Source organism: Stegostoma tigrinum, chromosome 9 (assembly GCF_030684315.1).
Source record: "Stegostoma tigrinum isolate sSteTig4 chromosome 9, sSteTig4.hap1, whole genome shotgun sequence".
Classification (NCBI taxonomy): domain Eukaryota; kingdom Metazoa; phylum Chordata; class Chondrichthyes; order Orectolobiformes; family Stegostomatidae; genus Stegostoma; species Stegostoma tigrinum.
The window spans coordinates 80574522-80598912 of NC_081362.1; the positions used below are offsets into that span (position 1 = coordinate 80574522).

The following is a 24391-nucleotide window of genomic DNA, read 5'->3' on the forward strand; positions in this document are numbered from 1 at the left end:
AGATGCTGTAAACATGAAGTATATATTGCTAGTATATAATCAACAAGAATATAATTTTGCCTGGATGCTAAATTGCAGCTGTAGAGACGCAAGTTAGGTACCATCTGTGCTTGTTTTATGCTTATAATGAAATGGAATGAAGATTGAGTTCTTAACCTGAATCTAGACAGTAAAGAAATTTGCAATACTGTGTCCATTTTTGGTCACCCAGTTAATAGAAGGATATTATTAAACTGGAGAGGGTTCAGAAGAGGTTTACCAGGATGTTGTCAGTATGGAAGGTTTGAGTTGCAATGAAAGGTTGGAACTTTTATCATCAGAGTATGGGAGATTGAGAGGCAACCTTTATAGAAGTTTATAAAATAATGAGGGCTATAGATAGTGTCAATGATAGTTGTCTTTTCTACAGGATAAGGGATTTCAAGGCTAGGGAGCATATCTTTAAGGTGAGAGGAGAGAGATTTTAAAAAAGACAAGGGGCAAATTTTTTACACAGAAGGTAGTTTGCATGTGGAATGAACTTGCAGAGGATGTGGTGGTTGCGAGCACAATTACCATGTCTTAAAAAATATTTGGATAAGTATGTGAATAGGAAAGATTTTGGAGAGTTATGGGCCACGAGCAGGCAGGTGTTTGGGATTGTGGTTCACATGGACTTGTTGGACCAAAGGGTCTGTTACCATGCTTTATGACTGTGACTCTTAACCTGTAATCGTCTTTGTTTTGCTGTAATATAATTAATCATAAAATATAAACGAATCAGTAGGCTGGAATTAAAAAATTATTTACCATCGGAAGGGTTATTTGAAGTGCATTTTTGAAAATTGATGATCGTTGTCATCAAGTACGTAGTGATCATAATCTTTATGGAATGGGCATTTGGTACAAAATTAATTGGGATTAAAATTAATCCTTAATAGCAGATTTGCATATTATACTTGTGTATATGTTCAAATAGGATGATTGAGGAACAACTGTGAATGTTTCCAGTAAAAAGTTGTCTGCAGGTCAAACTAATTTGACACTGCTGGGAATGGGAACTGAGGAATGTGCTGTGATAAAATTCTTTTTTTCTAAAATAAAAGGTGGAGAACTTCATTTCCTCCAGATTGGCGGGACTGGTGAAGATGCAGATGAAACAGATATATTTGTGGACGGCAACCTTCCTAAAGGAGTAGATCAGTTATCTGAGGGAAGCAGACACACATCTAACCCATCCAGTCCTGGAATTACAGGTGAGAATGTCAATATCTGGAAAGTCGATAGGTATTTGCCTTGCTTGTCCTTTGTTCATAATTTTATTCTTTTGCTCCTTTTTGAGATGGTGCTTAGTTATCCAAATAAGATGAGGTTGCATTGGAGAAAGCTGGTCTGCAGAATTCCTCTGTCTAGACCAACATTTTCTGCTTAGTCAGTGTTATCAAAGATAAATTGTTCTTCTCATAAGTGTTTTTTGGAGTTTGCTGTTTCACCTGGCAATCTCAGTTTTCCTACAGAATTATCTGTGCTTGTCATAGTTGATTTAAATGTAAACTGCAGTGAGCTGTTTGAGGGACATGGTAAAGATTTCAGGCAACAGCATTTTATTTGGTGAATTTGTGATCTTGTAAGAAGTGACAATTGGAGAAATTTGTGGAATGGACCCAGCTTTAGGAGGGTACAAGAATGGATGAACCACAGGCTTGATTTTGGAGGGGGAAAAAACTGCAAACTTTTCATAACAGAGAACAAGTTCAAAGCAATTGAAACATCCGTTTATTGTTAGCAATCTGCACAGAGAATGCTGGTGGTCCTAAAAATAGGAGCGTGAGTGTGGCTTATCCTGCTTGGTCTGCTATTCAATAGATTGTAGCTGTTCTGATGTGACCTTAACTCCACTTTTCTTCCTGTGTTTAATGGCGTTTTACTCCTTTGTGGATCAAAAATTTGCCCAGCATGGCCTTTAATATGTTCATTGACCCAGTCTCCACTGCTCTTTAAGCCAGAGTGTGGAGTTTTCTTTTTGATGAATTATTGTGGTACAAATTGCCACACTGAAGACAGTAGAATTGCTGTTCCGAGACACAGATCTCGATGAATGTGTCTCTGCCTGTACCCATGCATACTGTTGAAAGGTGGTGCTGGAAGCAACTGAAAATTTACTGCTTGCCCGTTTGAAATCTTTTTGAGTTGGGTGGCAGAAGCTTGTTTTCACTGAGGACTGACAATTCATTTAAAATGTTCAAGGTGTTTACTCAGTAATTTGTACGCTGCCATTTTGGGAAAGTGCTGTCAGTATTATTCCCTGCTTTGTTTCTGTGTGCTCATTGAGTTTATCTTTGTAATAGTCACATTCTTGTACAGTAAGCAAACTTAATAATCTTCCTAAATACACAACTTTTTAAAATAACCAAATGAAATTAGAGTAAGCCTCTTGCTTGTACTGAAGTTTCAGAGGTGGTGTATCAGCAACTTTACCTTTTTGCCATATTTTCGCAAAAGTGACATTTCTGCATCCTATTTTAGAAACACTCGTTGTGATGTTCATCAAAATGCACATCTACAAACTCTGCCTTCAATAACAAAACAGCATTACTTCAAGATACTTTTTTTGGAATTTTCATTAAGCTGTAAATTTACTTTGAAAGTGAGATAATTAGAATCCATAATCATGTGCTCTTGGGACTTTCATAAGTCAAACTTAATTAGATTTTACTCAAAGATTCATTGCTTTAATTAAAAAAATGAACATTTTCCAGTTGTATATGGTTACTAATTGGAAATTCCTAAACATTGAAGCAAATTTGGAGTATATCAGAAATGAAAGTATTCACCTTGGGATTATACATTGAGATTTAATTTCATTCCTTGCAGTCAGTTGTACTGTTATGACGGTACATTGGGAACAGTATGTGACATTGAGTCAGTAGGATTGAACAAGATTGTGACTGCATGAAGCTGACTTGTTTGACGTTTTTCAATGTATATTGGAATGATTCTCTTCGGAGGGAAAAAATATCTATGTTTCTTGAAGTTTGGGAGGATGTGTTTTTTTTAATGGCACTGCATGTGGTAATTCAGAATGATTCTGGGCTAAAGTGCTATTTAGGCTGTCATAGCCAGCCCATCCAGGAGAGATGGTGGCGTAATGGTGATACCATCCAGAAGTCCGATATTTTTAGTCAAACTTGTCCAGATATGTAACAACACACCTAGAAGATGGGACTTGAACTTGAGCCTCTGGCTGAAGGGTAGAGACACCACCCCTGTACCACAAGAGACCTATAAGAAATATGATTGACATCTCATCTGAAAAACTCTGCCTTTGTCAGTGTACCAAGCCTCTTTACTTGAGCAGTGTCATAGATTTACTGCTCTAGACTCTGGTATGGGACTTTAAACCATAACTTTATGGTACAGAGGGAAGAGTCCTTCTAACTAAGCCACAACTGATACCATTATGCAATTGCAGGAATTGAGCTTGCAATCATATATAGAACATAGAACATTACAGCACAGTACAGGCCCTTCGGCCCTCGATGTTGTGCCGACCTGTCATACCGATCTGAAGCCCATCTAGCCTACACTATTCCATGTACGTCCATATGCTTATCCAATGACGACTTAAATGTACCTAAAGTTGGCGAATCTACTACTGTTGCAGGCAAAGCGTTCCATTCCCTTACTACTCTCTGAGTAAAGAAACTACCTCTGACATCTGTCCTATATCTTTCACCCCTCAATTTAAAGCTGTGCTCGCCGTCACCATCCTAGGGAAAAGGCTCTCCCTATCCACCCTATCTAACCCTCTGATTATTTTATATGTTTCAATTAAGTCGCCTCTCAACCTTCTTCTCTCTAATGAAAACAGCCTCAAGTCCCTCAGCCTTTCCTCGTAAGACCTTCCTTCCATACCAGGCAACATCCTAGTAAATCTCCTCTGCACCCTTTCCAAAGCTTCCACATCCTTCTTATAATGCGGTGACCAGAACTGTACACAACACTCCAAGTGCGGCCGCACCAGAGTTTTGTACAGCTGTAGCATGACCTCTTGGTTCTGGAACTCGATCTCTCTATTACTAAAAGCTAAAACACTGTATGCCTTCTTAACAGCCCTGTCAGCCTGGGTGGCAGCTTCCAAGGATCTGTGTACATGGACACCGAGATCTCTCTGCTCATCTACACTACTAAGAATCTTACCATTAGCCGAGTACTTTGCCTTCCGGTTACTCCTACCAAAGTGCATCACCTCTCACTTGTCTGCATTAAACTCCATTTGTCACCTTTCAGCCCAGATCATCATGGCCCATTCGAAAGTCCGTTGCCTTATTCATTAGACCATGGTACTGCCAGAGGCCCAGGTTTATGCTGTGCAGACATGAATTCAAATCCCATCACTGTTGTTGACTGTAGATTCAGTTAAACAGTGATTTTGGCACTAAACTGTTGGAGACTGTTTAAAAACCGATCAGGTTCACTGATCTCTTCGGGAATGAGATGGACTATCCTTATCTGTTTTGGTCTATATGTAACTCCAACTCTCAGCAATGAGGTTGATTCTGAACCAGCAAATGATCTAACAAGCCATTCGATTATACCAAAATGTGATAGAACTTAGTGGCTGAAGAAGGCACCTTATCTTGATGGCAATTAGGGATGGGTAACAGCTAGCAACATCCACATTTCATGAAACAAATAAAAGTCTCTCTCTGGCTGTCTGCCTGTGGATGGGAGCGGGGGAAAGATGCTGCTAAATTTATTTGACCTATTCATTCTTGATTCCAGGGGTTGATTTGTTGGTGGACCAGCCTTTCACTGCAGAAGTATTGACATCATTGGTAGAACTCACTCGATTTGAGACTTTGACCCCACGATTTTCAGCCACTGTCCCTCCCTGTTGGGTGGAGGTTCAGCAGGAGCAACAGCAGAGGCGACATCCACAACACCTGCACCAACAGCACCATGGAGATGCAGCTCAGCATACTCGCACGTGGAAACTACAATCAGACAGGTACAGCAAAGCACATTAGTCAAGTTTGAGCAAATCTATTTGACTTTGCAATCTGTAAAATGAAAATAAATTGAACCCACTCTTGAATAATGCTTAAGTTATATTGTTCAGTACCATTTAAATGTTTTGAATTACTGCATACCACTATTGTCAGAAAGCAGCATTGCTGAAATGCAGTTTCTTCCAGTCAGAGATCGAAGCCATTGTCCTGGCCCTGCCATCAACCATCGCAAGCCCTATATCCTTTCTGCAAATTTCTATTCTCCAGGACCATCTCAGAGCACACCTGATTTTGCAACTTCATTGTACTAACTGATTCACTACTTTTCACTGCAAAGACGTATCCCCTTCTACTTAGATAATATTGCCCATCTCCATTCTGCCTACCCCATCTGTACTGAAGTCCTTATCCCTATTTCGTTATCTGCAGCTTCACGTAAACTAGTGTTCTTCCAGCTGTCCTATTCAACATTGTCCGAATTTTGTACCACAGGATTCTGCTCTTACTGATTGATATTGGTATCTGCTTTCCCAGAGTTTCAAATTTAAAATCCTGACCCTTCCATGGCCTTTTGCTTTTGTAATGTTAAAATCTTCAGCGCTGTAAAGCTCTTAGAAATTTTATTTTTATATATCTAATTGCAGAAATTTTTTTGACCTTCCTTTTATAACCATACAGTACCCAAGAAGTCATGGGCCCAGGTGCTTCTCCTGCAGGCCCTTTTTAATCTGACCCCCACCCCCATTTTTAGCTCTCAACAGCTTCCATCAAGTACATTTATTATGTGCTTTGGGCTTTATAGCATACTGTGATAGATGGTGCAATCACTTAATACAGTTGCCTCTGTTTTTGAATTGACCAGTGGTATATTTTGAAACACAAGTAGAAAAAAAATCATCAAAATCCTCAATTATTAACCGCCCCCCCATTAAAATTAAAGTGATAACACAAGAAAAAATATTGATTTCCTAGACATCCCAATATTTAATTTGGCACATTAGGGCATAAGTTAGCAACAAAAGTTGTTGTCAAAATAACTAACAGACACTTCTACACTTAAAAAAAATGCGATCTCTCTAACATATCAGCTGTGGACTCATGAGTTCATAGTTAATGTGTTTCCATTGTATAAGGCTGCATTATTTTAATCAGGTAGATAATACACTATTCACTGTTTGTCGGATCTCAATCCAATCCAAGCCAAGATTTAAGTTTAGCAAATGACTGTGTTTGTTGCAGCAACATTCAATGCATTTTCCCATGTTGTAGCTCCTCAGCTTAAGCAATTCAGGCAGCCTTAAATGAGAGATTGCACATAATTTTCAAGGAATGCATTACCTGAGTGATTTGATGTGATTCTACCCCAAGTCATTTGAGTGTTTCTTTAATGAATGGATTTACGAAAATTCTGTCTCCTTTGTAAGCTTCCAGTACAACTGTTGCCTCTGTGGCAGCAGGCAGTAAGCTCCAGGGTATCCTGATTTGCCTTGCACTGGGGCACCTCTTCCACCCCACGCCCCGTCAGGATCAAAACCCAGTACACTCGTGAACCTACCAGCAAATACAATAAGAACGAGAGTCTGGATTTGAAGTTGAAGCTCCTCACAGATTCTATCTGTTGCTTGCATAAAAGGGGCTCTTGATTGGTTGCCACTTGGGAGAGAAACTGTACTGCCCAAGAGGACCTCCCTGAAGGCACTGGCCCTGGCAGTTAACACTGTTTGCATCCACCTATCCTGTGTCCTGCAGTTTATATACTTGTGTATAAGCTTTAGAATTCCTGCATGAAATCCCTCCCACTCCTCCATGAAGCCCATGTCATCCAAGTTTTTGGCTATCTCACAATATTCTGTCACTTGCCTTGGCAACATTTTTGGTTTTGCTTCTAAACTACTTTTGATACAGGTATTGTTGCTGTGATGGAACAGAAACACTGAGGGCTTAATTGTTAATTTTTTACCATTTGGTCACAGCACACAATGGTTTAATCTTTGGCAAGCTATTCCTGCTGGCTGATTATCTTCGTGCAAGTTCTCGCCACCTATTTGATATCATTTCCCTCAAATGATGACATGGCTTGGATCATTCAGTGTTTAAGCCAATCAACAGACCAAACCTTTAATTCAGTTGCAGGCACTCTGTGGGGCTGTTTACAGTGCATGTAGATGAATGCTGTTTTATGTAAACCTTGATTTTAGACATATTGAATAGGAAGCTCTGAGGGAGAAGTTTTAAGTTTCTACTTTACACACTGGTCTATATTAGCTTACTTCAGGTTTTGAAGGATTCAAAACTGGAGCAGCAGAGATTTATTAGAAAGTGAATATTCATATGGAAGGAGTTCAGAAGGCACTCAACCTGTATTTAATGTTGAATTCCCATTTTCCCATTCTATTTGTGTTAAAGCTAAATAAAAGTCCATTGTTTTTATTCATGTTCACTGGAACATTATTTTCTAAACTGCCTCACCAGTTTGTTTTTTGATAATTAGAGCTTTGAGATGTAGCATAAAATTGGCAGTGTTTTATATTTGCATAACTTAATTTGTTTCAGCTTCTGGAATATCAGCATTTGGGAAATGTAGTTTTCTACGCAAAAACTCTATTCACACACATCTGCACAACTTTTGTCTTAATAGTACCAGCTGGGAGGAACATGTCTTTGAGCTGGTGTTGCCCAAAGCCTGCATGGTTGGACATGTGGACTTCAAATTTGTCTTGAATTCAAACATCACAAACATTCCGCAGATTCAAGTTACTTTATTGAAGAACAAGGCACCTGGTTTAGGTAAAGTTAATGGTAAGGATCTCTTCTATTTTTGTGTGTTTTTGCAATGTGATTTTTATTTTGTTGGAATATGTGGGTACTTAACACCCTTAATGAGTTATTTACTTGGGGGAGTGAATTGAAAAGGCTTAAAATTTTAACTTGCATTATTCCTTTATTGTTTCTGTTATTAACCTACAAGTTAGTGTGTTATTGGGATGATAATACTTTGAGTAGCGAGTATTTGAAGTACATTAACCTTTGCTGTAGTCACTAAGTAGTAATTGTTAGTCTTGATTCTGTAGAAGGAACCCTCACTGTAGAGACTTGAGCACAAAAGTTTATACTGCTACTGCTGCTGTGGTGCAGGGGTGAGGGAACGCTGTCCTATTACTGGTACAGTCTTTTTTATGGGACGTTGACAACTGACGCCCTACCTCTCTTGTCAGGTGAATTTAAAGGATTCCACAGTATTCTTCTAAAGAAGCTCCATGGGAGCTCTCCTGGTGTTGCGTCAATACTTACCCCTTTGTGAATTATCCTATTATTACAACGTTGCTGGTTGTGGGAGCTTGCTGTTTGAAAATTGGCAGCTGTTTCCTACAGAACAAAAGTTGATTCAAAAAGTACGGTAATTGAATCACAGAATCATCCAGTGCAGAAGAGGCGCTTTGGCCAATCAAATCTGCACCAATGCTTGAGAAACACCTGACCTTCAACTTAATCCCATTTACCAGCATTTGGCCCATAGCCTTGAATGTTATGACATGCCTAGTGCACATCCAGGTACTCCATAAAGGATATGAGGCAACATACTGCTACCACCTTCTCAGGCATCTGATTCCAGACCATCACTACCTTCTGGATGAAAATTTTCCCCACATCCCCTAAACCTCCTGCCCCTCACCTTGAATCTATGTTTCCACATGATTGACCCTTCAACTAAGGGGAACAGCTGCTCCTTATCCAATCTGTCTCTATCCCTCATAACCTTGTACAGCTCAATTAGGTTGCTTCTGTCTTCTCTGCTCCAGCAAAAATAATCCAAGCCTATCCAACCTTTCTTATAACTTCAGTTTTTCATCACAGGCAGCATCCTGGTGAACCTCCTCTGCATCCCCTCCAGTTCAATCACATCCTTCTGTAATATGGCAAACAGAAATGTACACAGTGCTCTAGGTGTGGTCTCACCAAAGCCCTATAGACCTCCAACATGACTTCCCTGCTTTTATAATCTATGCCTCGGTTGATAAAGGCAAGTGTCCCACATATCTTTTTCACTACCCTATTAATATGCCCTTCTGCCTTCCGATATCTGTGAACATGCCAAGGGCCCTTTGTTCCACAGAACTTCCTAGTGTCATATTGTTCATTTTCTAATTTCTTGTCAAATTACTACTTTTTCATAAGTCTTCTATGTGGGACCTTCTCAAAGGCTTTGTTGAAATCCATTGCCTACTTTAATAACCCTTGTTTTTTACTGACCACCTTGAATTTGCACAATTTGCTCCCAGTTTCCTGTAGACTCTCTGGGTGTCTATAATAAGCATTAGCAACATGGCTGCCCCTTTTTTATTCCTAAACTCTACCCACAAAGCTTCATTCGATGTCCCTTCCAAGTTGTATCATCTTTTGTTACTGCAGTAACTGATACCTAACAAATAATGCAATGCCTCTTCCTCTCTTAACCTTCCTCTGTCTTAACTGAATGTTGTGTTGCCGATCCTGCCCCTCCCTCAATCATGTCTCTGTGGCTACTGTATCTCACTTCCATGTGTCAATCACTGCCCTTAGCTCATCCATTTCACTTTGTTACCCTGACATTAAAGGCCATGCGGCCTGCCCTTATTCCACTGAGAATTACTACGGCTGTACTTACTCTGGCATGATTGTTTTACTGTACGATGCTGTGCCCTTATTCAAACAGTCTGTGTTTCCTCTCATGCTGAATTAATTGAAACTCCTCCCAGCAGCACTAGCAAACCAACCCACAAGAATGTTAGTCCTGCTTTGGTTAGAGTGTAGACTGTCCTGTTTTGTTCCACGGAAATGGCCTGGGTGATCCACGAATCTAAATTCCTCCTTCCTACACCAATTTGTAAGCCACATGTTCACCTGCAGTATTAACCTATTTTTTTGCTTGATAGCACGTGGCAATGGGAGAAATCCAGAGATTATGACTCAAGAGGTCCTGCTTTTTAGTCTGCAATCTGACTCCACTACCAAAGACATTTTTCCTTGCCCACCCTTATCTGCTTTCCGGAGGGTCCACTCTCTCCATGACTCCCTTGTCCGCTCCGTACTCCCCGTCACCCCCGGCACTTTTCCCTGCAACCGCAGCAGGTGGTACACCTCTTCTCACCCCCATCCCAGGCCCTAAGAAGACCATGCACATCAAACACATGTTCACCTGCAGATCTGCTAATATGGTATACTGTATCTGCTGTTCCCAGTTGTGGCCTCCTCTACATCAGGAAACCAAGCAAAGGCTTGGCGACCGCTTTGTGGAACACCTACGCTCGGTTCACAACAAACAACTACACCTCCCAGTTGCGAACCATTTCAATTCCTCCTCCCACTCCTTGGATGACATGTCCATCCTGGACCTTCTGCATTACCACAATGATGCCACCTGAAAGCTGCAGGACCAGCATCTCCTATTTTGCTTGGGAACCCTGCGGCCCAAGGGTATCAATGTGGACTTCACAAGCTTCAAAATCTCCCCTACCCTGACCGCATCCCGAAACCAGCCTAACTCATCCCCGCCTCTCTAACTTGTCCCTCCTCCCACCTCAAGCCCCACACCCATCTTCTACCCACGAATCTCATCCCGCCACCTTGACCTGCCCGTCCTCCCTGGACCAACCTATCTCCTCCCTAACTCCCCACCTACATTCACCTTTACTGGCTCTATCCCTGCCTCTTTGACCTGCCTGTCTCCTCTCCACCTATCTTCTTTATCCATCTTCTACTTGCCTCCCCCCTCTCCCTATTTATTTCAGAATCCCCTTCCCCTCCCCCATTTCTGAAAAAGAGTCTCGATCCGAAACGTCAGCTTTCCTGCTTGTCCTGCTGTGTTCATCCAGCTCTACACCTTGTTATCTCAGATTCTGCAGCATCGGCAGTTCCTCCTATCTTTGCTTTTTAGTCTACTGCCTTGCTCCCTGAATTCTTGATACAAGACCTCATCCCTCTTTCTACCTATATCTTGGTACCACCATGTACTGTGACCTCTGCTTTATCATTCACCCCTTCAGGATACCCTGTAGCCGTTCAGTGACATCAGCACCAGGGAGTCAAAACACTATCCTGGAGTCAGATTGATGGCCACAGTAGCACCTGTGTGTTCCCCTGTTTATAGCATGCAGTATTACTCTCACCCTCCCCATCCTGTGCAGACAGGCTGTTTGTGGTGCCAGTGTGCACTCCCTGGAAGAACCAGCCTCCAAAATGGAATACCAGTTTGTGAACAAGACCCCGAGGCACTGCTGAACTTACCTGCCTGATTCTCTTGGACTACTTGGTGGTGACCCATTCCCTTCCTCCTTCAGGTCCCTTCATCTGTGGTGTGACAACCAGTCTAAATTGGCTGAAAAATACTTTGGGTTGCCATAATGTTATGAAAGGCTTGATATAAATTTTAACAAATAAATTCTTTTATTCCTTGCATCTTCTTGCAGAGTCTGCGGTGGACAAGCAGATCTTGTTTCCTTTATCTCCAGCTTCTCATGCGGAGGTGGAGAGAAATGGGCGATCTGATCTTGCTGATTTAAGTGAAGACATGGATGTGGATGAATCTCAAGGTTAGCTAAAATGTAACATTTTGGAGAAATCCCACACTTTAATTTCATATATAGTGCTGATATCAGTAGCAAAATAAAACTTGATTTGAAAGACCAATTGTCTAGATGCTTGCAACTGGTATTAACATGAAGTTTTGTGCAAGTCTGTATTTCTTGAGTGTAACATTGACATCAAATAGATCTTTGGATAGAACATGAACATGAATGTTTGCATTTTATAGCACCTTTTTGCATGCATTTGTCATTTTAATTTGTAGGAGGAGAAAAATAGAAGCTGATTTGAAGTTTAATGCCTGCCACTGATCATATGGATAATTTATGTGCAGATGATATTTTTGTTTTAAATTGTCCTGAAAGGGCAATGCTACTAATTATTCAAGAAAATAGATTAGCTTGAATTTCAATCATTGCTTTAGTTTTGAGTAAATGGTGGCAAACCTTGTAAATGCCTTCTGGGGAAAGTGATTAAATATATGTTGACGTTTAGTGTGGGTTCAACAGCACAACACCAGTTTTAGAGTCACAACATGCAAACTTCACGCAGTCAGTTGCCTGAGGCTAGAATTGAACCTGGTTCCCTGGTGCCGTGCTGCCCATTTGGTAACTGTTAATTTTTTAATTTCGATAAGCAGTTACATTTCAGTGACAAAAGCACAGTTCACTTTCAGGAAGAAGTCTGGCAATGAAATAGGGTTTCTTATTAATTTAAGAAAAAACTATTTGAGATTGCTTGAATAAATTGTTATCCAGGCGCAAGAATGAGATTAAAGAATTTTACTTCCCCAGCATAAATCATAACCATATTTAGTCCTCTTGTTTCCATGTCCAAAGCGTGCATTATCCCATAACTGGAAGTAGACTTGTGTTCTGTTCCTCCAAGAGCTGTCCATGCTGATTAGTCTACTTATTTTGCTCCTTTTGTTTGTGAATACTCTATAGAAGCAGAACTGAATTGAAAGCAGACTTCTTGCTCCCCATGCTTCAAAGTCCTGGCAATTCTGTTTCTGCAGGTGATAAAGTTGTGTTAATTGATTCTGAGTACTGAATCACTTTTCATAGCAATGCTATAACTAATTCATTGCCTGAAGTTTGGAAAATAGTTGAAGGCTATGCGATACAGTTGTGCAAATTCTCGAGGATAATTTGTGGGTTCACTTAGATGTTAAACGATCCCACTGATTAGACTTTCATTTAATGGGGTTTCCATTCTGTTTATTTTCATCTTAGTGTAAACCGTTCATTGTGCAAGAATTATGTCGAAGTACTACAGTACAAAGGTGTATGACCACATTTTTCTCTCCATTCTGTGTACCAAGAAGGTCCCAGACTTTGTCAGTTTCTGGAGGAACACAAGGAAGATATATTATGTGGACCTGTATGGTTGGCAAGTGGCCTGGATCTTTCAGGACATGCTGGGATGCTGACACTAACTAGTCCTAAACTAATTAAAGGTAAGATCAAGCTGGATTAGTTGCAACTGCACCATCTTTTAAATGGTGTTGTATTAAATGAATTGATCAGACTGAGATTAACTTCTGGGGAGATGTGATGACAATGTTAATTGCATATAATTTGCCATGAAATTGGTCCTCATTTAAATGTCAAATTTGATTTTGAATTCTGTTGTATTGTTAATGGAGTTATTTGGAGCCTGTTGAACCAGTTTTGACTTTAACGTTTGATTATCTGGCGTAATGGTATTGTCGCTGGGTAGGTTCTGCCCGACTGCCAAGACAGACTCACTAAGTACATGACAGAAGAATGGTATATGTTTGGAAGAAAGTTTTATGCTGGCAGTGATTGGATCAGTGGGATTGGGGAAAACTCTGCTGGTTGGAATCATACCTACTATGACACATGCAACTGATATGTGCCAAATAACATTTAGCCCAGAATAAAAGGACAGTTGTAACTGACAATGACCAACAATAGATATTTTTTAAGGATCTCAATAAGTTTGCTTGGGAATCCAAGTGTGATATCATTTTCTTTGACTCCTTGTCTATTTGACCAGAAAATCTCTGCGTCATTTGCTTTTAAAGGTTAATTAGTTGTGAAGTCTAGAATTTATAAAGCCATGAATGTATTGTGTTTTTAATATAATAATTTGACATGCTTTCAAAAATGAGTAATTGGCATTAGTTGAAATTTTCCCCACTTTGTTAGAGCAGACAGATTTGAAAATATCCACTTCACTGCTTCCCTTTCTGTCTTTTTTTTTTGTTCTCATACCATTGATACCAAATAATAAAACTTTGTACAATTAAAACATATCCTATAACTGTGGAGTGGGTTATATTTGTGCTTACCCAAATTAAACTCAACGTTCTTCATTTTTGCTTTCTCAGCAGGCATGGCTGGTGGCAAATATCGGTCGTTTCTAGTTCACATCAGATCAACTAATGAGAAGGCAAACGAAGAGAATTCTAATGGCAGTGGAGTAAGGCCAGTCATGAGAATGCAAACCTTGAAACCACAGAACAGCAAGAGTCACTCTCTTGCTTCATTGCTTGCTAAAGTTACAGCAGGAAAGGTACTATAGAGAAGAAAACAAGTTTGAACGTGTAGGTTTTGATATATGAAAATTAATTTCCCCTTCTTTGTTGGTGAATTTGTAAACAAATATTTTTCATTAACAGGAAAAGCCATCTACCTCAAAAACATCAGAGTCTGGGAATTCCTCTAAGAAACCTGACAATCTGAGAGGCTGTGATCTGCTGCAAGAAGTTTCAGTTACTATTCGTAGGTTCAAGAAAACTTGCATCCCGAAGGAAAGGTAGTTTTTGGATTTTTTTTGGCTTTTTGAATGGATTTTGAAAGTTCATTCTTGTGTTCTTTCTTGATCTTTTCCTGCTTAATTCCCCATCATTGCAACAGATAACCAGGTTACTTAATTATAGGATGAAAACTTAAGGAAATGGAGTAGAAGTTGAGCCTTTCAGATGGATGCGCTTACTTAAAATGAGCATTAAAAAAAATCTGGCTCTGTAATAACTTGATTGAATATCACTGAGTAGATATGGCACATTAAATAATGTGATGGATGTTTTCAGTTTAACCTTTGAACCACCAGTTGAAATTTGTGGTGGCCATGGTCTTCTGATGTTTTGGGAAATCCTGCAACGTCAAATGTTTTCATTTTAGGACCATTTGATCTCTTGTACAATTTTACAAGAGTTGTGCATCTTACAGTTTTTGATCCCTTGTTTTGGAGCTGAGATATTAACTTTTTGATAACCTTTTCTGTTAGTTTAATAACGCATATGTTGCATGTCCCACATTGGTGCAAAATGGTATTTGTCTCCATTGACAAAAAAGTAGCCGTTTGCAGCTATTTCTCCATAACCATGAGGATACTGTTCCTGAGAACCCCTGCAAACGATGAAATTCTTAAGAGCGGAGCTCATTGTAAGTGGGTAAAAGTATTGCAGGTGTGCGATTTTTGCCTGCACTTGTCGACTTTGCTATTTATTTTTTTGGCGTGGATATTTGACATGTAATTTACTGTTTGGAGGTGATTCTACTGGAGGGCAGTGATTGGACGTGAAACAAACAGTGAGGAAAAGCTTTAGTATATTTCTACTTTCACTGTAATATGTGAAATGTGTGGAAGTAGTTTGTTTTTTATTCCCACTCAAATCAGGAAATGTGTATTGTGTACGCTTTATTAGTTTAAAAAGAAATGTGTGACCAAATTAATTCAATAAAAAGCTGCTTCTGTTTTTGTTGTGTGGTTTCTTAGGCTAATCAGTGGCTTTGCCTTTTAGGATGCAGCGATGTGCCATGTTACAGTTCTCGGAATTCCATGAAAAGCTGCTTAATACACTGTGCAAAATATCAGATGATGGTCCCGTCACGGAACATGCTCAGAGTCTTGTGTTAGATATTCTCTGCTGGTTGGCAGGAGTCCATGCAAATGGACTGTGCAGGTAGGATACAGTGTACAGCAGTGTGTAAACTGGCGCTTGTGTAAATTTTGCAATGCTTCAACAGTACTAAGATGTAAACAGTAACTTTTGTTTCTAATGTAATGCATATAATTGATTTGAATTCCAACTGTCATGAATGACTTGGGTAATATGTTGGAAATCAAGTCCCACTGTCCCTGTCGTCTGACAAATGTTAAGATTTCATGAAACTACCATGAATCCTAATTTTCCAAGGATGAAAGCAAATCACTCTAGGTTACTTCAGTAACAATTTAAAAAAGACTTTTTATTGTACAATTCTTAACTTTAACCAGAACAATAAAAGAACTGGATTTCAAATGTTTCAGAATTCAACTTTACCCTGCTACAGTTCTCTCTGGCTTATGCACGGACTCCATATTTTTGAGTGGAAGGAAGAAAAGTAGTCAAACGAGAGACTCCGGTCTGGCAGCATCTGTGGAAACAGAAACAGAATTAAAGATGACTCTTTCAGACTGAGTGAAAAGGGTGTTGATGGTGCAACATCTTTGACCCCTCACAAGCAGTTTTAAACTACAGTTGGCTGAACCTAAAGGTTGTTGCTGTGCTGGGCTTCTGAACCCATAGCAACTGGTGCCAGTTGAAAGAATTGCCCCCTCCCCCCGCCCGCCCTCACCAACACTTGTGCTTGTCTGCACACTGTACTGCTCGCCTCGTGCTCTCTCCTTTCCATGTATGTGCATACTCTTGTGTGCACCTGCCTGTGCTGCATATTTGGACAGTGTTTCTAAGCAGTAACATTATTTCTTCTTCACTTGCGTTTCCAAAATTGCAAACAAATCTTTGTATTCTCTTTTTGAAGCACTGTCCATTTTTCTCATTTTCAGCCCATAGTCCTAAAAGAAATATGGCCTCTTGCATAGTTATGATGTTTAGTTTATAATCCTTTTTAACATTTTGAGCCCATGATTCTTATTTTGCAAGTAGAAACCTATAACATTTGATATTATGATCCATGGTTGTGTTTGTATTTGATGAATTGTCCAATTGCAGTTTCAGAGATGGGAAAGAAAGTCTGCACACACAAACCAAGAAACGACTCTCCAGCATTGTGCGAGTTTGTTTCTTTGAAGCTGGTCGAAGTATAGCTCATAAATGTGCTCGGTTCCTCGCGCTTTGCATAAGGTGAGAAAGGCTCTGAAATAACTATTTTACAATTTTTCAAAAAAGAAATATGACTTCTATATCCATACTGCAATAAGTGGTAACCCTCAATTTATTGTTAATATATTGAACATAACAGAAGAGCGAGGAAAGGAGTAGGCCATTCAGCCCCTCAAACCCCTTCTGCTGTTTGATAAGATCATGGTTGATTGGATTGTGGCCTCAAGTCCGCTTTCAGACTGTGAACAGTGTTATCTCTTACACAGTTATACTGTTCTGTTCATAACTCTTTGGAATCAGTTAGAAATCTATTTAACTCAGCCCTGAATATTGTTGCACTGTTCTTTTGCTGAAGAAAATTCCAAATTACAGTCAACACGGCTTTGTGAGGGGTAGGTCATGCCTTACAAACCTTATCGAGTTTTTTGAGGATGTGACTAGAAAAGTTGATGAGGGTCGAGCTGTGGATGTGGTGTATATGGACTTCAGTAAGGCATTTGATAAGGTTCCCCATGGTAGGCTCATTCAGAAGGTCAGGAGGAATGGGATACAGGAGAACTTAGCTGCTTGGATACAGAATTGGCTGGCCAACAGAAGACAGCGAGTGGTAGTAGAAGGAAAATATTCTGCCTGGAAGTCAGTGGTGAGTGGGGTTCCACAGGGCTCTGTCCTTGGGCCTCTACTGTTTGTAATTTTTATTAATGACTTGGATGAGGGGATTGAAGGATGGGTCAGCAAGTTTGCAGACGACACAAAGGTCGGAGGTGTCGTTGACAGTGTAGAGGGCTGTTGTAGGCTGCAGCGGGACATTGACAGGATGCAGAGATGGGCTGAGAGGTGGCAGATGGAGTTCAACCTGGATAAATGCGAGGTGATGCATTTTGGAAGGTCGAATTTGAAAGCTGAGTACAGGGTTAAGGATAGGATTCTTGGCAGCGTGGAGGAACAGAGGGATCTTGGTGTGCAGATACATAGATCCCTTAAAATGGCCACCCAAGTGGACAGGGTTGTTAAGAAAGCATATGGTGTTTTGGCTTTCATTAACAGGGGGATTGAGTTTAAGAGTCGTAAGATCTTGTTGCAGCTCTATAAAACTTTGGTTAGACCGCACTTGGAATACTGCGTCCAGTTCTGGTTGCCCTATTATAGGAAAGATGTGGATGCTTTGGAGAGGGTTCAGAGGAGGTTTACCAGGATGCTGCCTGGACTGGAGGGCTTATCTTATGAAGAGAGGTTGACTGAGCTCGGTCTCTTTTCATTGGAGAAAAGGAGGAGGAGAGGGGACCTAATTGAGGTATACAAGATAATGAGAGGCATAGATAGAGTTGATAGCCAGAGACTATTTCCCAGGGCAGAAATGGCTAGCACGAGGGGTCATAGTTTTAAGCTGGTTGGTGGAAAGTATAGAGGGGATGTCAGAGGCGGGTTCTTTGCGCAGAGAGTTGTGAGAGCATGGAATGCGTTGCCAGCAGCAGTTGTGGAAGCAAGGTCATTGGGGTCATTTAAGAGACTGCTGGACATGTATATGGTCACAGAAATTTGAGGGTGCATACATGAGGATCAATGGTCGGCACAACATTGTGGGCTGAAGGGCCTGTTCTGTGCTGTACTGTTCTATGTTCTATGTTCTGTGAGATAAAAAATCCTTCTTACCTCTATTGCATGGGAGACCTCTAATTTTTAAACTGTGTCCCTAGTTCCAGATTTGTGCACCAAGCATCCTCCCTGTCAAGTCTGCTCAGAATCTAATAGACCTCAGTAAGGACTCCTATCATTCTTTTAAATTTAAAATTGATTAATCCCCAACTATCCACCTTTCTTCACATGATAATACCTTCAATCCAAGAATAAGCTGAGCGAACCTTTCCTGGTTGCTTCCAGTTCAATATATCCTTCTGCAATAACAACTTTCAGAAATTCCAGATGGGTTCTAACCAATGCCTTGTAGAGCGACAGCACCACTTCGATATTTTTATACTCGATCTCCCTTAGTATGAATGCCAGCATTCCATTTTCTTGCCCAATCACTTGCTGTACCTGCATACTAATTTTTTAGGATTCGTGTGTCAGATCGCTTCTATCCCTCTGTGCTGTAGAGTTCTGCAGTCTGTTCCCATTTGGATGAGATCTGTTTTTCTATTCTTCCTGCCAAAGTGGTCAAGTTAACGTTTTCCCACATTGGACTCCATCTGCCATACTTTTGTCCACCCATTTAACTTACCAATATCCCTTTGCAGACTCGTTAGTCCTCTTTCAGAACTTGCTTTTCTCCCTAACTTTGAATGACAACTAGAGCTGATGACGCATTCAGTCATTTCATTCAAGCCATTCACGTAAATTGTAATTGAAGCCCCTGCACTGATTCCTGTGGCACTCTGCTGGTGGCACCTTGCCAATCTGAAAATAATCCATTGCTCTTACTGACTCATAGAAATCCACTCATCTTTCTACATAAATGTTATCACCAACACCATGAGCTCTTATTTATGTGATAACCTCTGTGGCCCCTGATTGAATACCTTTAGAATAAATCCAAGAATGCACCTCTACAGATATATCCACATTACTAATTACTTCCTCAAAAATATCTTAATAAATTATTCAAACAAGATTTTACTTAGATTAAAATCATATTGGTTCTGCCTGACTTTTAGTTCTCTAAACATTCTGCTATTCTCTTCTAAATAATGCAGGCCTAGAGATTGTTGCTTTGTGTCTCCCTCCTTTCTTGAATAAAATGTCACATTAACAATATTTCAATCAGCTGGGGCCTCTGCAGAAATCAGTGAATTTTAAAAGACCACAACTAATGCATCTACTGTCTCTGAAATTACTTTTTATTAAGACTTTAGGATGAAACCACCAATCTTAGGGGTGTTGTCAACCTTTAGCTCTAATCATTTTGTCAGTATCGTTTTTCCCCCATCTCATTTCACCCCTCAATTTTCAAGTATTCATGGTGTGTTATGTGCCTTCCATAGTGAAGATAGGCACAAAATACCAGCTCAACACCTCTGCTTTTTGTATTTCCTATTGGAAATGAGAGCGGGGCATTGATAATTTGGATCTATTATTATGCTATTTCTTTTAAACTAAGAATAAACATTTTCTCTTTTTTTCTAGTAATGGGAAAACCGATGCGAGTCAGTTGGGATTTGGAGGTGCTCTGTTGAAAGCTTTACTTGATAATTTGCCTTACTTACCTGCAGCAGCAACTGGTGGTAGGTCAAATTGTATTCCATCTGACAATAATGTAGAGATAATTCTACGTGAAAAAATAGCCTGCTTTTGCACTCAATAGATTTATTTTACAATTTCATTCGTTACTATTTCATGTTCTGCTTATTCATATGATGTAAAATAACTCTTCCATTCCCTCTAAGCTTGCTGCCATTGCCTGTAAAAGCTTATGGGGTGTTGTCCAAAGTTTCTTTGCTTTTGCTTTACTTATCAAAAGGAATGCCGCATTTGTGCAGATCTTTGCCATGTCAGCTGTTACTGTAGAAGTGCTTATACTGTAAACTTGTAATGTATAGTACGTGGGTGCAGAAAAGCCCAAAGCTGGAATAACCGCTGTTCTGTGGTTTTGATTTTCGTGCTAACTTTGTTCTGTCTATGTAGAGATTAATCAGAGTCCCCTGTGGGAACCAAGGAATATCAATGCCGTTTTGTGCTGTAAAATTATCCTTGTCACCATCACCCAGTTTTCTGCTTAGGATGCTGTCTATTTGGGTAGCAGGGGGAGGCATCAAATATCTACGAAGAGCTTTGATTATACGGCAGAGTGGGTACTTGGGTAGATCTGGGAAGACCTGGTTACATACACTGGAGTAATCCTTTAATCATTTGTAATGACTAATAGATATATCAGCCCACCATCTATTTTAGTAATATTCATTGACCTCTTCCCTTCATCAGTACTAATACTGACTAAACATCTGAATGTCGAGTATTTTTGGAGGATTGTAATTATTTGGATGATGAAATATAGAACTTTTACAGTTAATGGTGTTGCGAAGTGTTTATGAATTGGAAGACAGTAAATTAGAATTTGTCAGTTAAAAATGACAGTAGCAAAAATCAGCGCAGTAGCCGCTTAAAAGCATTTATGTGTAGAAATTTTTTAAAATGTAGGCCTCAGAGTAACTGCAAGATGCAATTACAGAAAATGTTTGAAATGGAAACATTTGTAGCAGAAAGGCAGGTGAAAGGCAAAACCTCAAACTTGTTTTGATGTTTTGACGACAAGTTCAAATTTAGCCAATCAATTTAAACCAAGCCGTTAGAAACTAAAAACCTAACAAATTTAAAACTGATTGTGTTGGCAGCCTGAATCTAATAATATTGTGAGAATTTTTTGCATCATTGGTGGTATTTAAGAAATTGTTTATTTGAAAATCGAAGGAGAGCCATCTGCCAGAGTTAACACCATTCAGCTCTCGAAAACCTGATCCAATTAATCAAAGGTACCACAGTATTTCAGCTCAAAGTCCTCACTGAAGAAATTGTAGAGATAAAACATGCCTGACCTCAGAATTAGCAGAAGAAAGGCGTTTGTGATGAGAGCGCAGATAGGAATATTCCAGAAGACAGTCTGTGTGAACTTGGGGAAATTAAGTTATAATTCATTGTTCTCTTATTAATTGGGTTTATTAAGTGGGGCTTGTATTTATTTGAACACTATTCCAGTAGAATTTAGGATATTTAAGGAAGTAGTTAGTAGTCTAAGGTGGAATTGTTGGTTTCTTAGTAATTCTTTTAATTTGTTCATTTTTGGGTTAAATAAATTAATTGTTTCTTGTCACTTCTGAAGTGGACATCAGGGTTTTTTTTCTTCTAACCACTCTTTTAATAGATTACAAGGGAATGGCGAGCTTCTCTGGATGTTTCAAGGGGGGAAATTATTAGAGGGGAACCCCTTACTCCTGTCATAACAGATTGGGATTTGTGTTTTAGTTTACTTATCAGAGGGGTTTGGCTATTTCCTCTCTGTCACAATTGAGTTAATTTGACATATAATCTGTGGGATACTTCACTATGGAGTTATTTCAGCATTCAGCATAATACTGTTTATTCTACTATTTGTATTTTGGTTGTATGTATATTATGTTTGGTGTGAAACCCCTGGTATGGTCTTCTGCTCCCTTGTATTGTCAGGATTTGTGTATCTGCCAAGTAACTTCTCATGCTACCTAAATACTTTTGGCTTGGATAATTATGCCTGCAATCTAGTTTAAGTAGGTTTTGGTAAATGCTCAAAGCTTTCAATTTAATGTTCTATGTTCCAAATTAAATGCACTTTTGATACAAATTGCATGCTGAGTCTGATTTAAGGGTCTCTGTATGATGCATTATTTTGTGTCCCTTGCAGTATTCATTCTTGTTTGGAAGTTGGGGTCATGTACACCAACAGTGTTCTTAAATTAATATCACCTGCTACATCGCACCCTCACAGAATCTGTGGCTCAAGTATTTTGAATCAACCTGTTCAGATATGTTGAGACATTTCTGACTGAGGTGGGACTTGAATTTTAGCCTTCTGTTCCAGACCAGGATCATTATCATTGTGCCACAAAAGCCCAAGAATCTGTGTGATGTACCCTGGAGTTCTCCACTCAGTTTGCAATTTGAACTGTTTTATTAAGCACAGATTGAAATGCAGTAGTGCTGAAATGATACGTCATGGTCAGATCCTGAATGAACACACCATGTAGAATTAGAATATACAGCACAAAAACATTCCATTCACTCCTCCAATTAGTTGTTCAATTTCAACAGAAACATGCTGTAGCTTTGGAAGTAATTTCATTTCTTTTTAACACAGGTTCTGTGTTCTGGTACTTTGTACTGCTGAACTATGTTAAGGAGGAAGACCTGGCTGGATGCAGTACAGTTTGTGCATCTCTTCTTACTGCTGTTTCCAAACAGCTTCAGGACCGGCTCACACCTCTTGAAGCTTTACTTCAGACCAGGTTAGTGAAAATAATATAACAGCAAAAGCAATTGGTCACAAATCTGGAGGTAATTCTATATGAAATGATAAATACAAGTTTGCTGACACAAGACAATTTACACTCGTCTAATTTTTCTTTCCACTGAACAAAAACTAAAATTTTTAATTGGATAAAGCTAATCCTGAGAGAGGTTAAATAAAAACTTAGTCTGAGAGTTAAGTTTGTTAGGGCAGTGCTGCAGGGAATAAATTGCAAGATTATTCTTCCCACGAGGTGTCGTTGACAGTGTAGAGGGCTGTTGTAGGCTGCAGCGGGACATTGACAGGATGCAGAGATGGGCTGAGAGGTGGCAGATGGAGTTCAACCTGGATAAATGCGAGGTGATGCATTTTGGAAGGTCGAATTTGAAAACTGAGTACAGGATTAAGGATAGGATTCTTGGCAGCGTGGAGGAACAGAGGGATCTTGGTGTGCAGATACATAGATCCCTTAAAATGGCCACCCAAGTGGACAGGGTTGTTAAGAAAGCATATGGTGTTTTGGCTTTCATTAACAGGGGGATTGAGTTTAAGAGTCGTGAGATCTTGTTGCAGCTCTATAAAACTTTGGTTAGACCGCACTTGGAATACTGCGTCCAGTTCTGGGCGCCCTATTATAGGAAAGATGTGGATGCTTTGGAGAGGGTTCAGAGGAGGTTTACCAGGATGCTGCCTGGACTGGAGGGCTTATCTTATGAAGAGAGGTTGACTGAGCTCGGTCTCTTTTCATTGGAGAAAAGGAGGAGGAGAGGGGACCTAATTGAGGTATACAAGATAATGAGAGGCATAGATAGAGTCGATAGCCAGAGACTATTTCCCAGGGCAGAAATGGCTAGCACGAGGGGTCATAGTTTTAAGCTGGTTGGTGGAAAGTATAGAGGGGATGTCAGAGGCAGGTTCTTTACGCAGAGAGTTGTGAGAGCATGGAATGCGTTGCCAGCAGCAGTTGTGGAAGCAAGGTCATTGGGGTCATTTAAGAGACTGCTGGACATGCATATGGTCACAGAAATTTGAGGGTGCATCCATGAGGATCAATGGTCGGCACAACATTGTGGGCTGAAGGGCCTGTTCTGTGCTGTACTGTTCTATGTTCTATGTTCTATGTTCTCCTGGATCAATATGACTCCAATATTCTAGAAGCTTGGTGCAGGAGGGGCCCACTTGTGGCATAGTGGTAGTGTCCCTCCCTTTGCAGTGGGAGCCCTGCATTCAAGTCCCACCTGCTTCAGTGGTATATAATGGCTCTGAACAGGTTGATTTAGAAAGAGAAGAAATATTTGTAACTCAGGAAAGAGTAGCTTGATTGATCAGCATCCCATCCCGCAAATTAAGCTAGTGGTGGCATTGTGTACTAAACGTAAGATGCAATGCAGTATCTCATCTCACCAAAGTCCCTTTAACAGCACTTTCCAAATTAGTGACCTGTGCTATCCAAAGGACAAGAGCAATTGGTGGTGGAGCATGCCGTCACCTCCAAGTTCCTCTTCAAGTGATATGCAGCCTCTGCTTGGAATTATATTACAGTCCCTTCACTGCCACCGAGTAAAAATTTCCTGAACACCCTAATCTGGGGATTCTTTAATTCATTTCTGAAAAAGGGTCTAGGCCCGAAACGTCAAACTTTCCTGCTCCTCTGCTGCTTGGCCCGCTGTGTTCATCCAGCTTCACACCGTGTTGTGTTGTCTTGGATTCTCCAGCATCGGCAGTTCCAACTGTCTCTGCCCCTAATTTGGGGTTGTTTTGCCAGACTACAGTGGTTCAAGAAAA

General features: G+C 40.1%; 1 protein-coding gene across 9 annotated transcripts in view; it reads left to right on the plus strand.

Annotated features, from left to right (window-relative positions):
• birc6 (baculoviral IAP repeat containing 6) overlaps positions 1-24391 on the plus strand; it is a 231075-nt gene that overhangs the window by 56199 nt on the left and 150485 nt on the right. For 6 of the 9 annotated variants that reach the window (XM_048536940.2, XM_048536945.2, XM_048536946.2 and 3 more), the window contains exons 11-21: positions 1086-1235; positions 4765-4990; positions 7630-7790; positions 11438-11560; positions 12877-13011; positions 13909-14093; positions 14200-14336; positions 15328-15489; positions 16522-16653; positions 19756-19853; positions 22457-22604. In XM_048536940.2, the coding sequence (XP_048392897.1) occupies positions 1086-1235; positions 4765-4990; positions 7630-7790; positions 11438-11560; positions 12877-13011; positions 13909-14093; positions 14200-14336; positions 15328-15489; positions 16522-16653; positions 19756-19853; positions 22457-22604 (1657 nt within the window). The remainder of the gene's footprint in view (positions 1-1085; positions 1236-4764; positions 4991-7629; positions 7791-11437; positions 11561-12876; positions 13012-13908; positions 14094-14199; positions 14337-15327; positions 15490-16521; positions 16654-19755; positions 19854-22456; positions 22605-24391) is intronic. The other 3 variants (XM_048536942.2, XM_048536941.2, XM_048536943.2) reach the window with 3 other exon arrangements.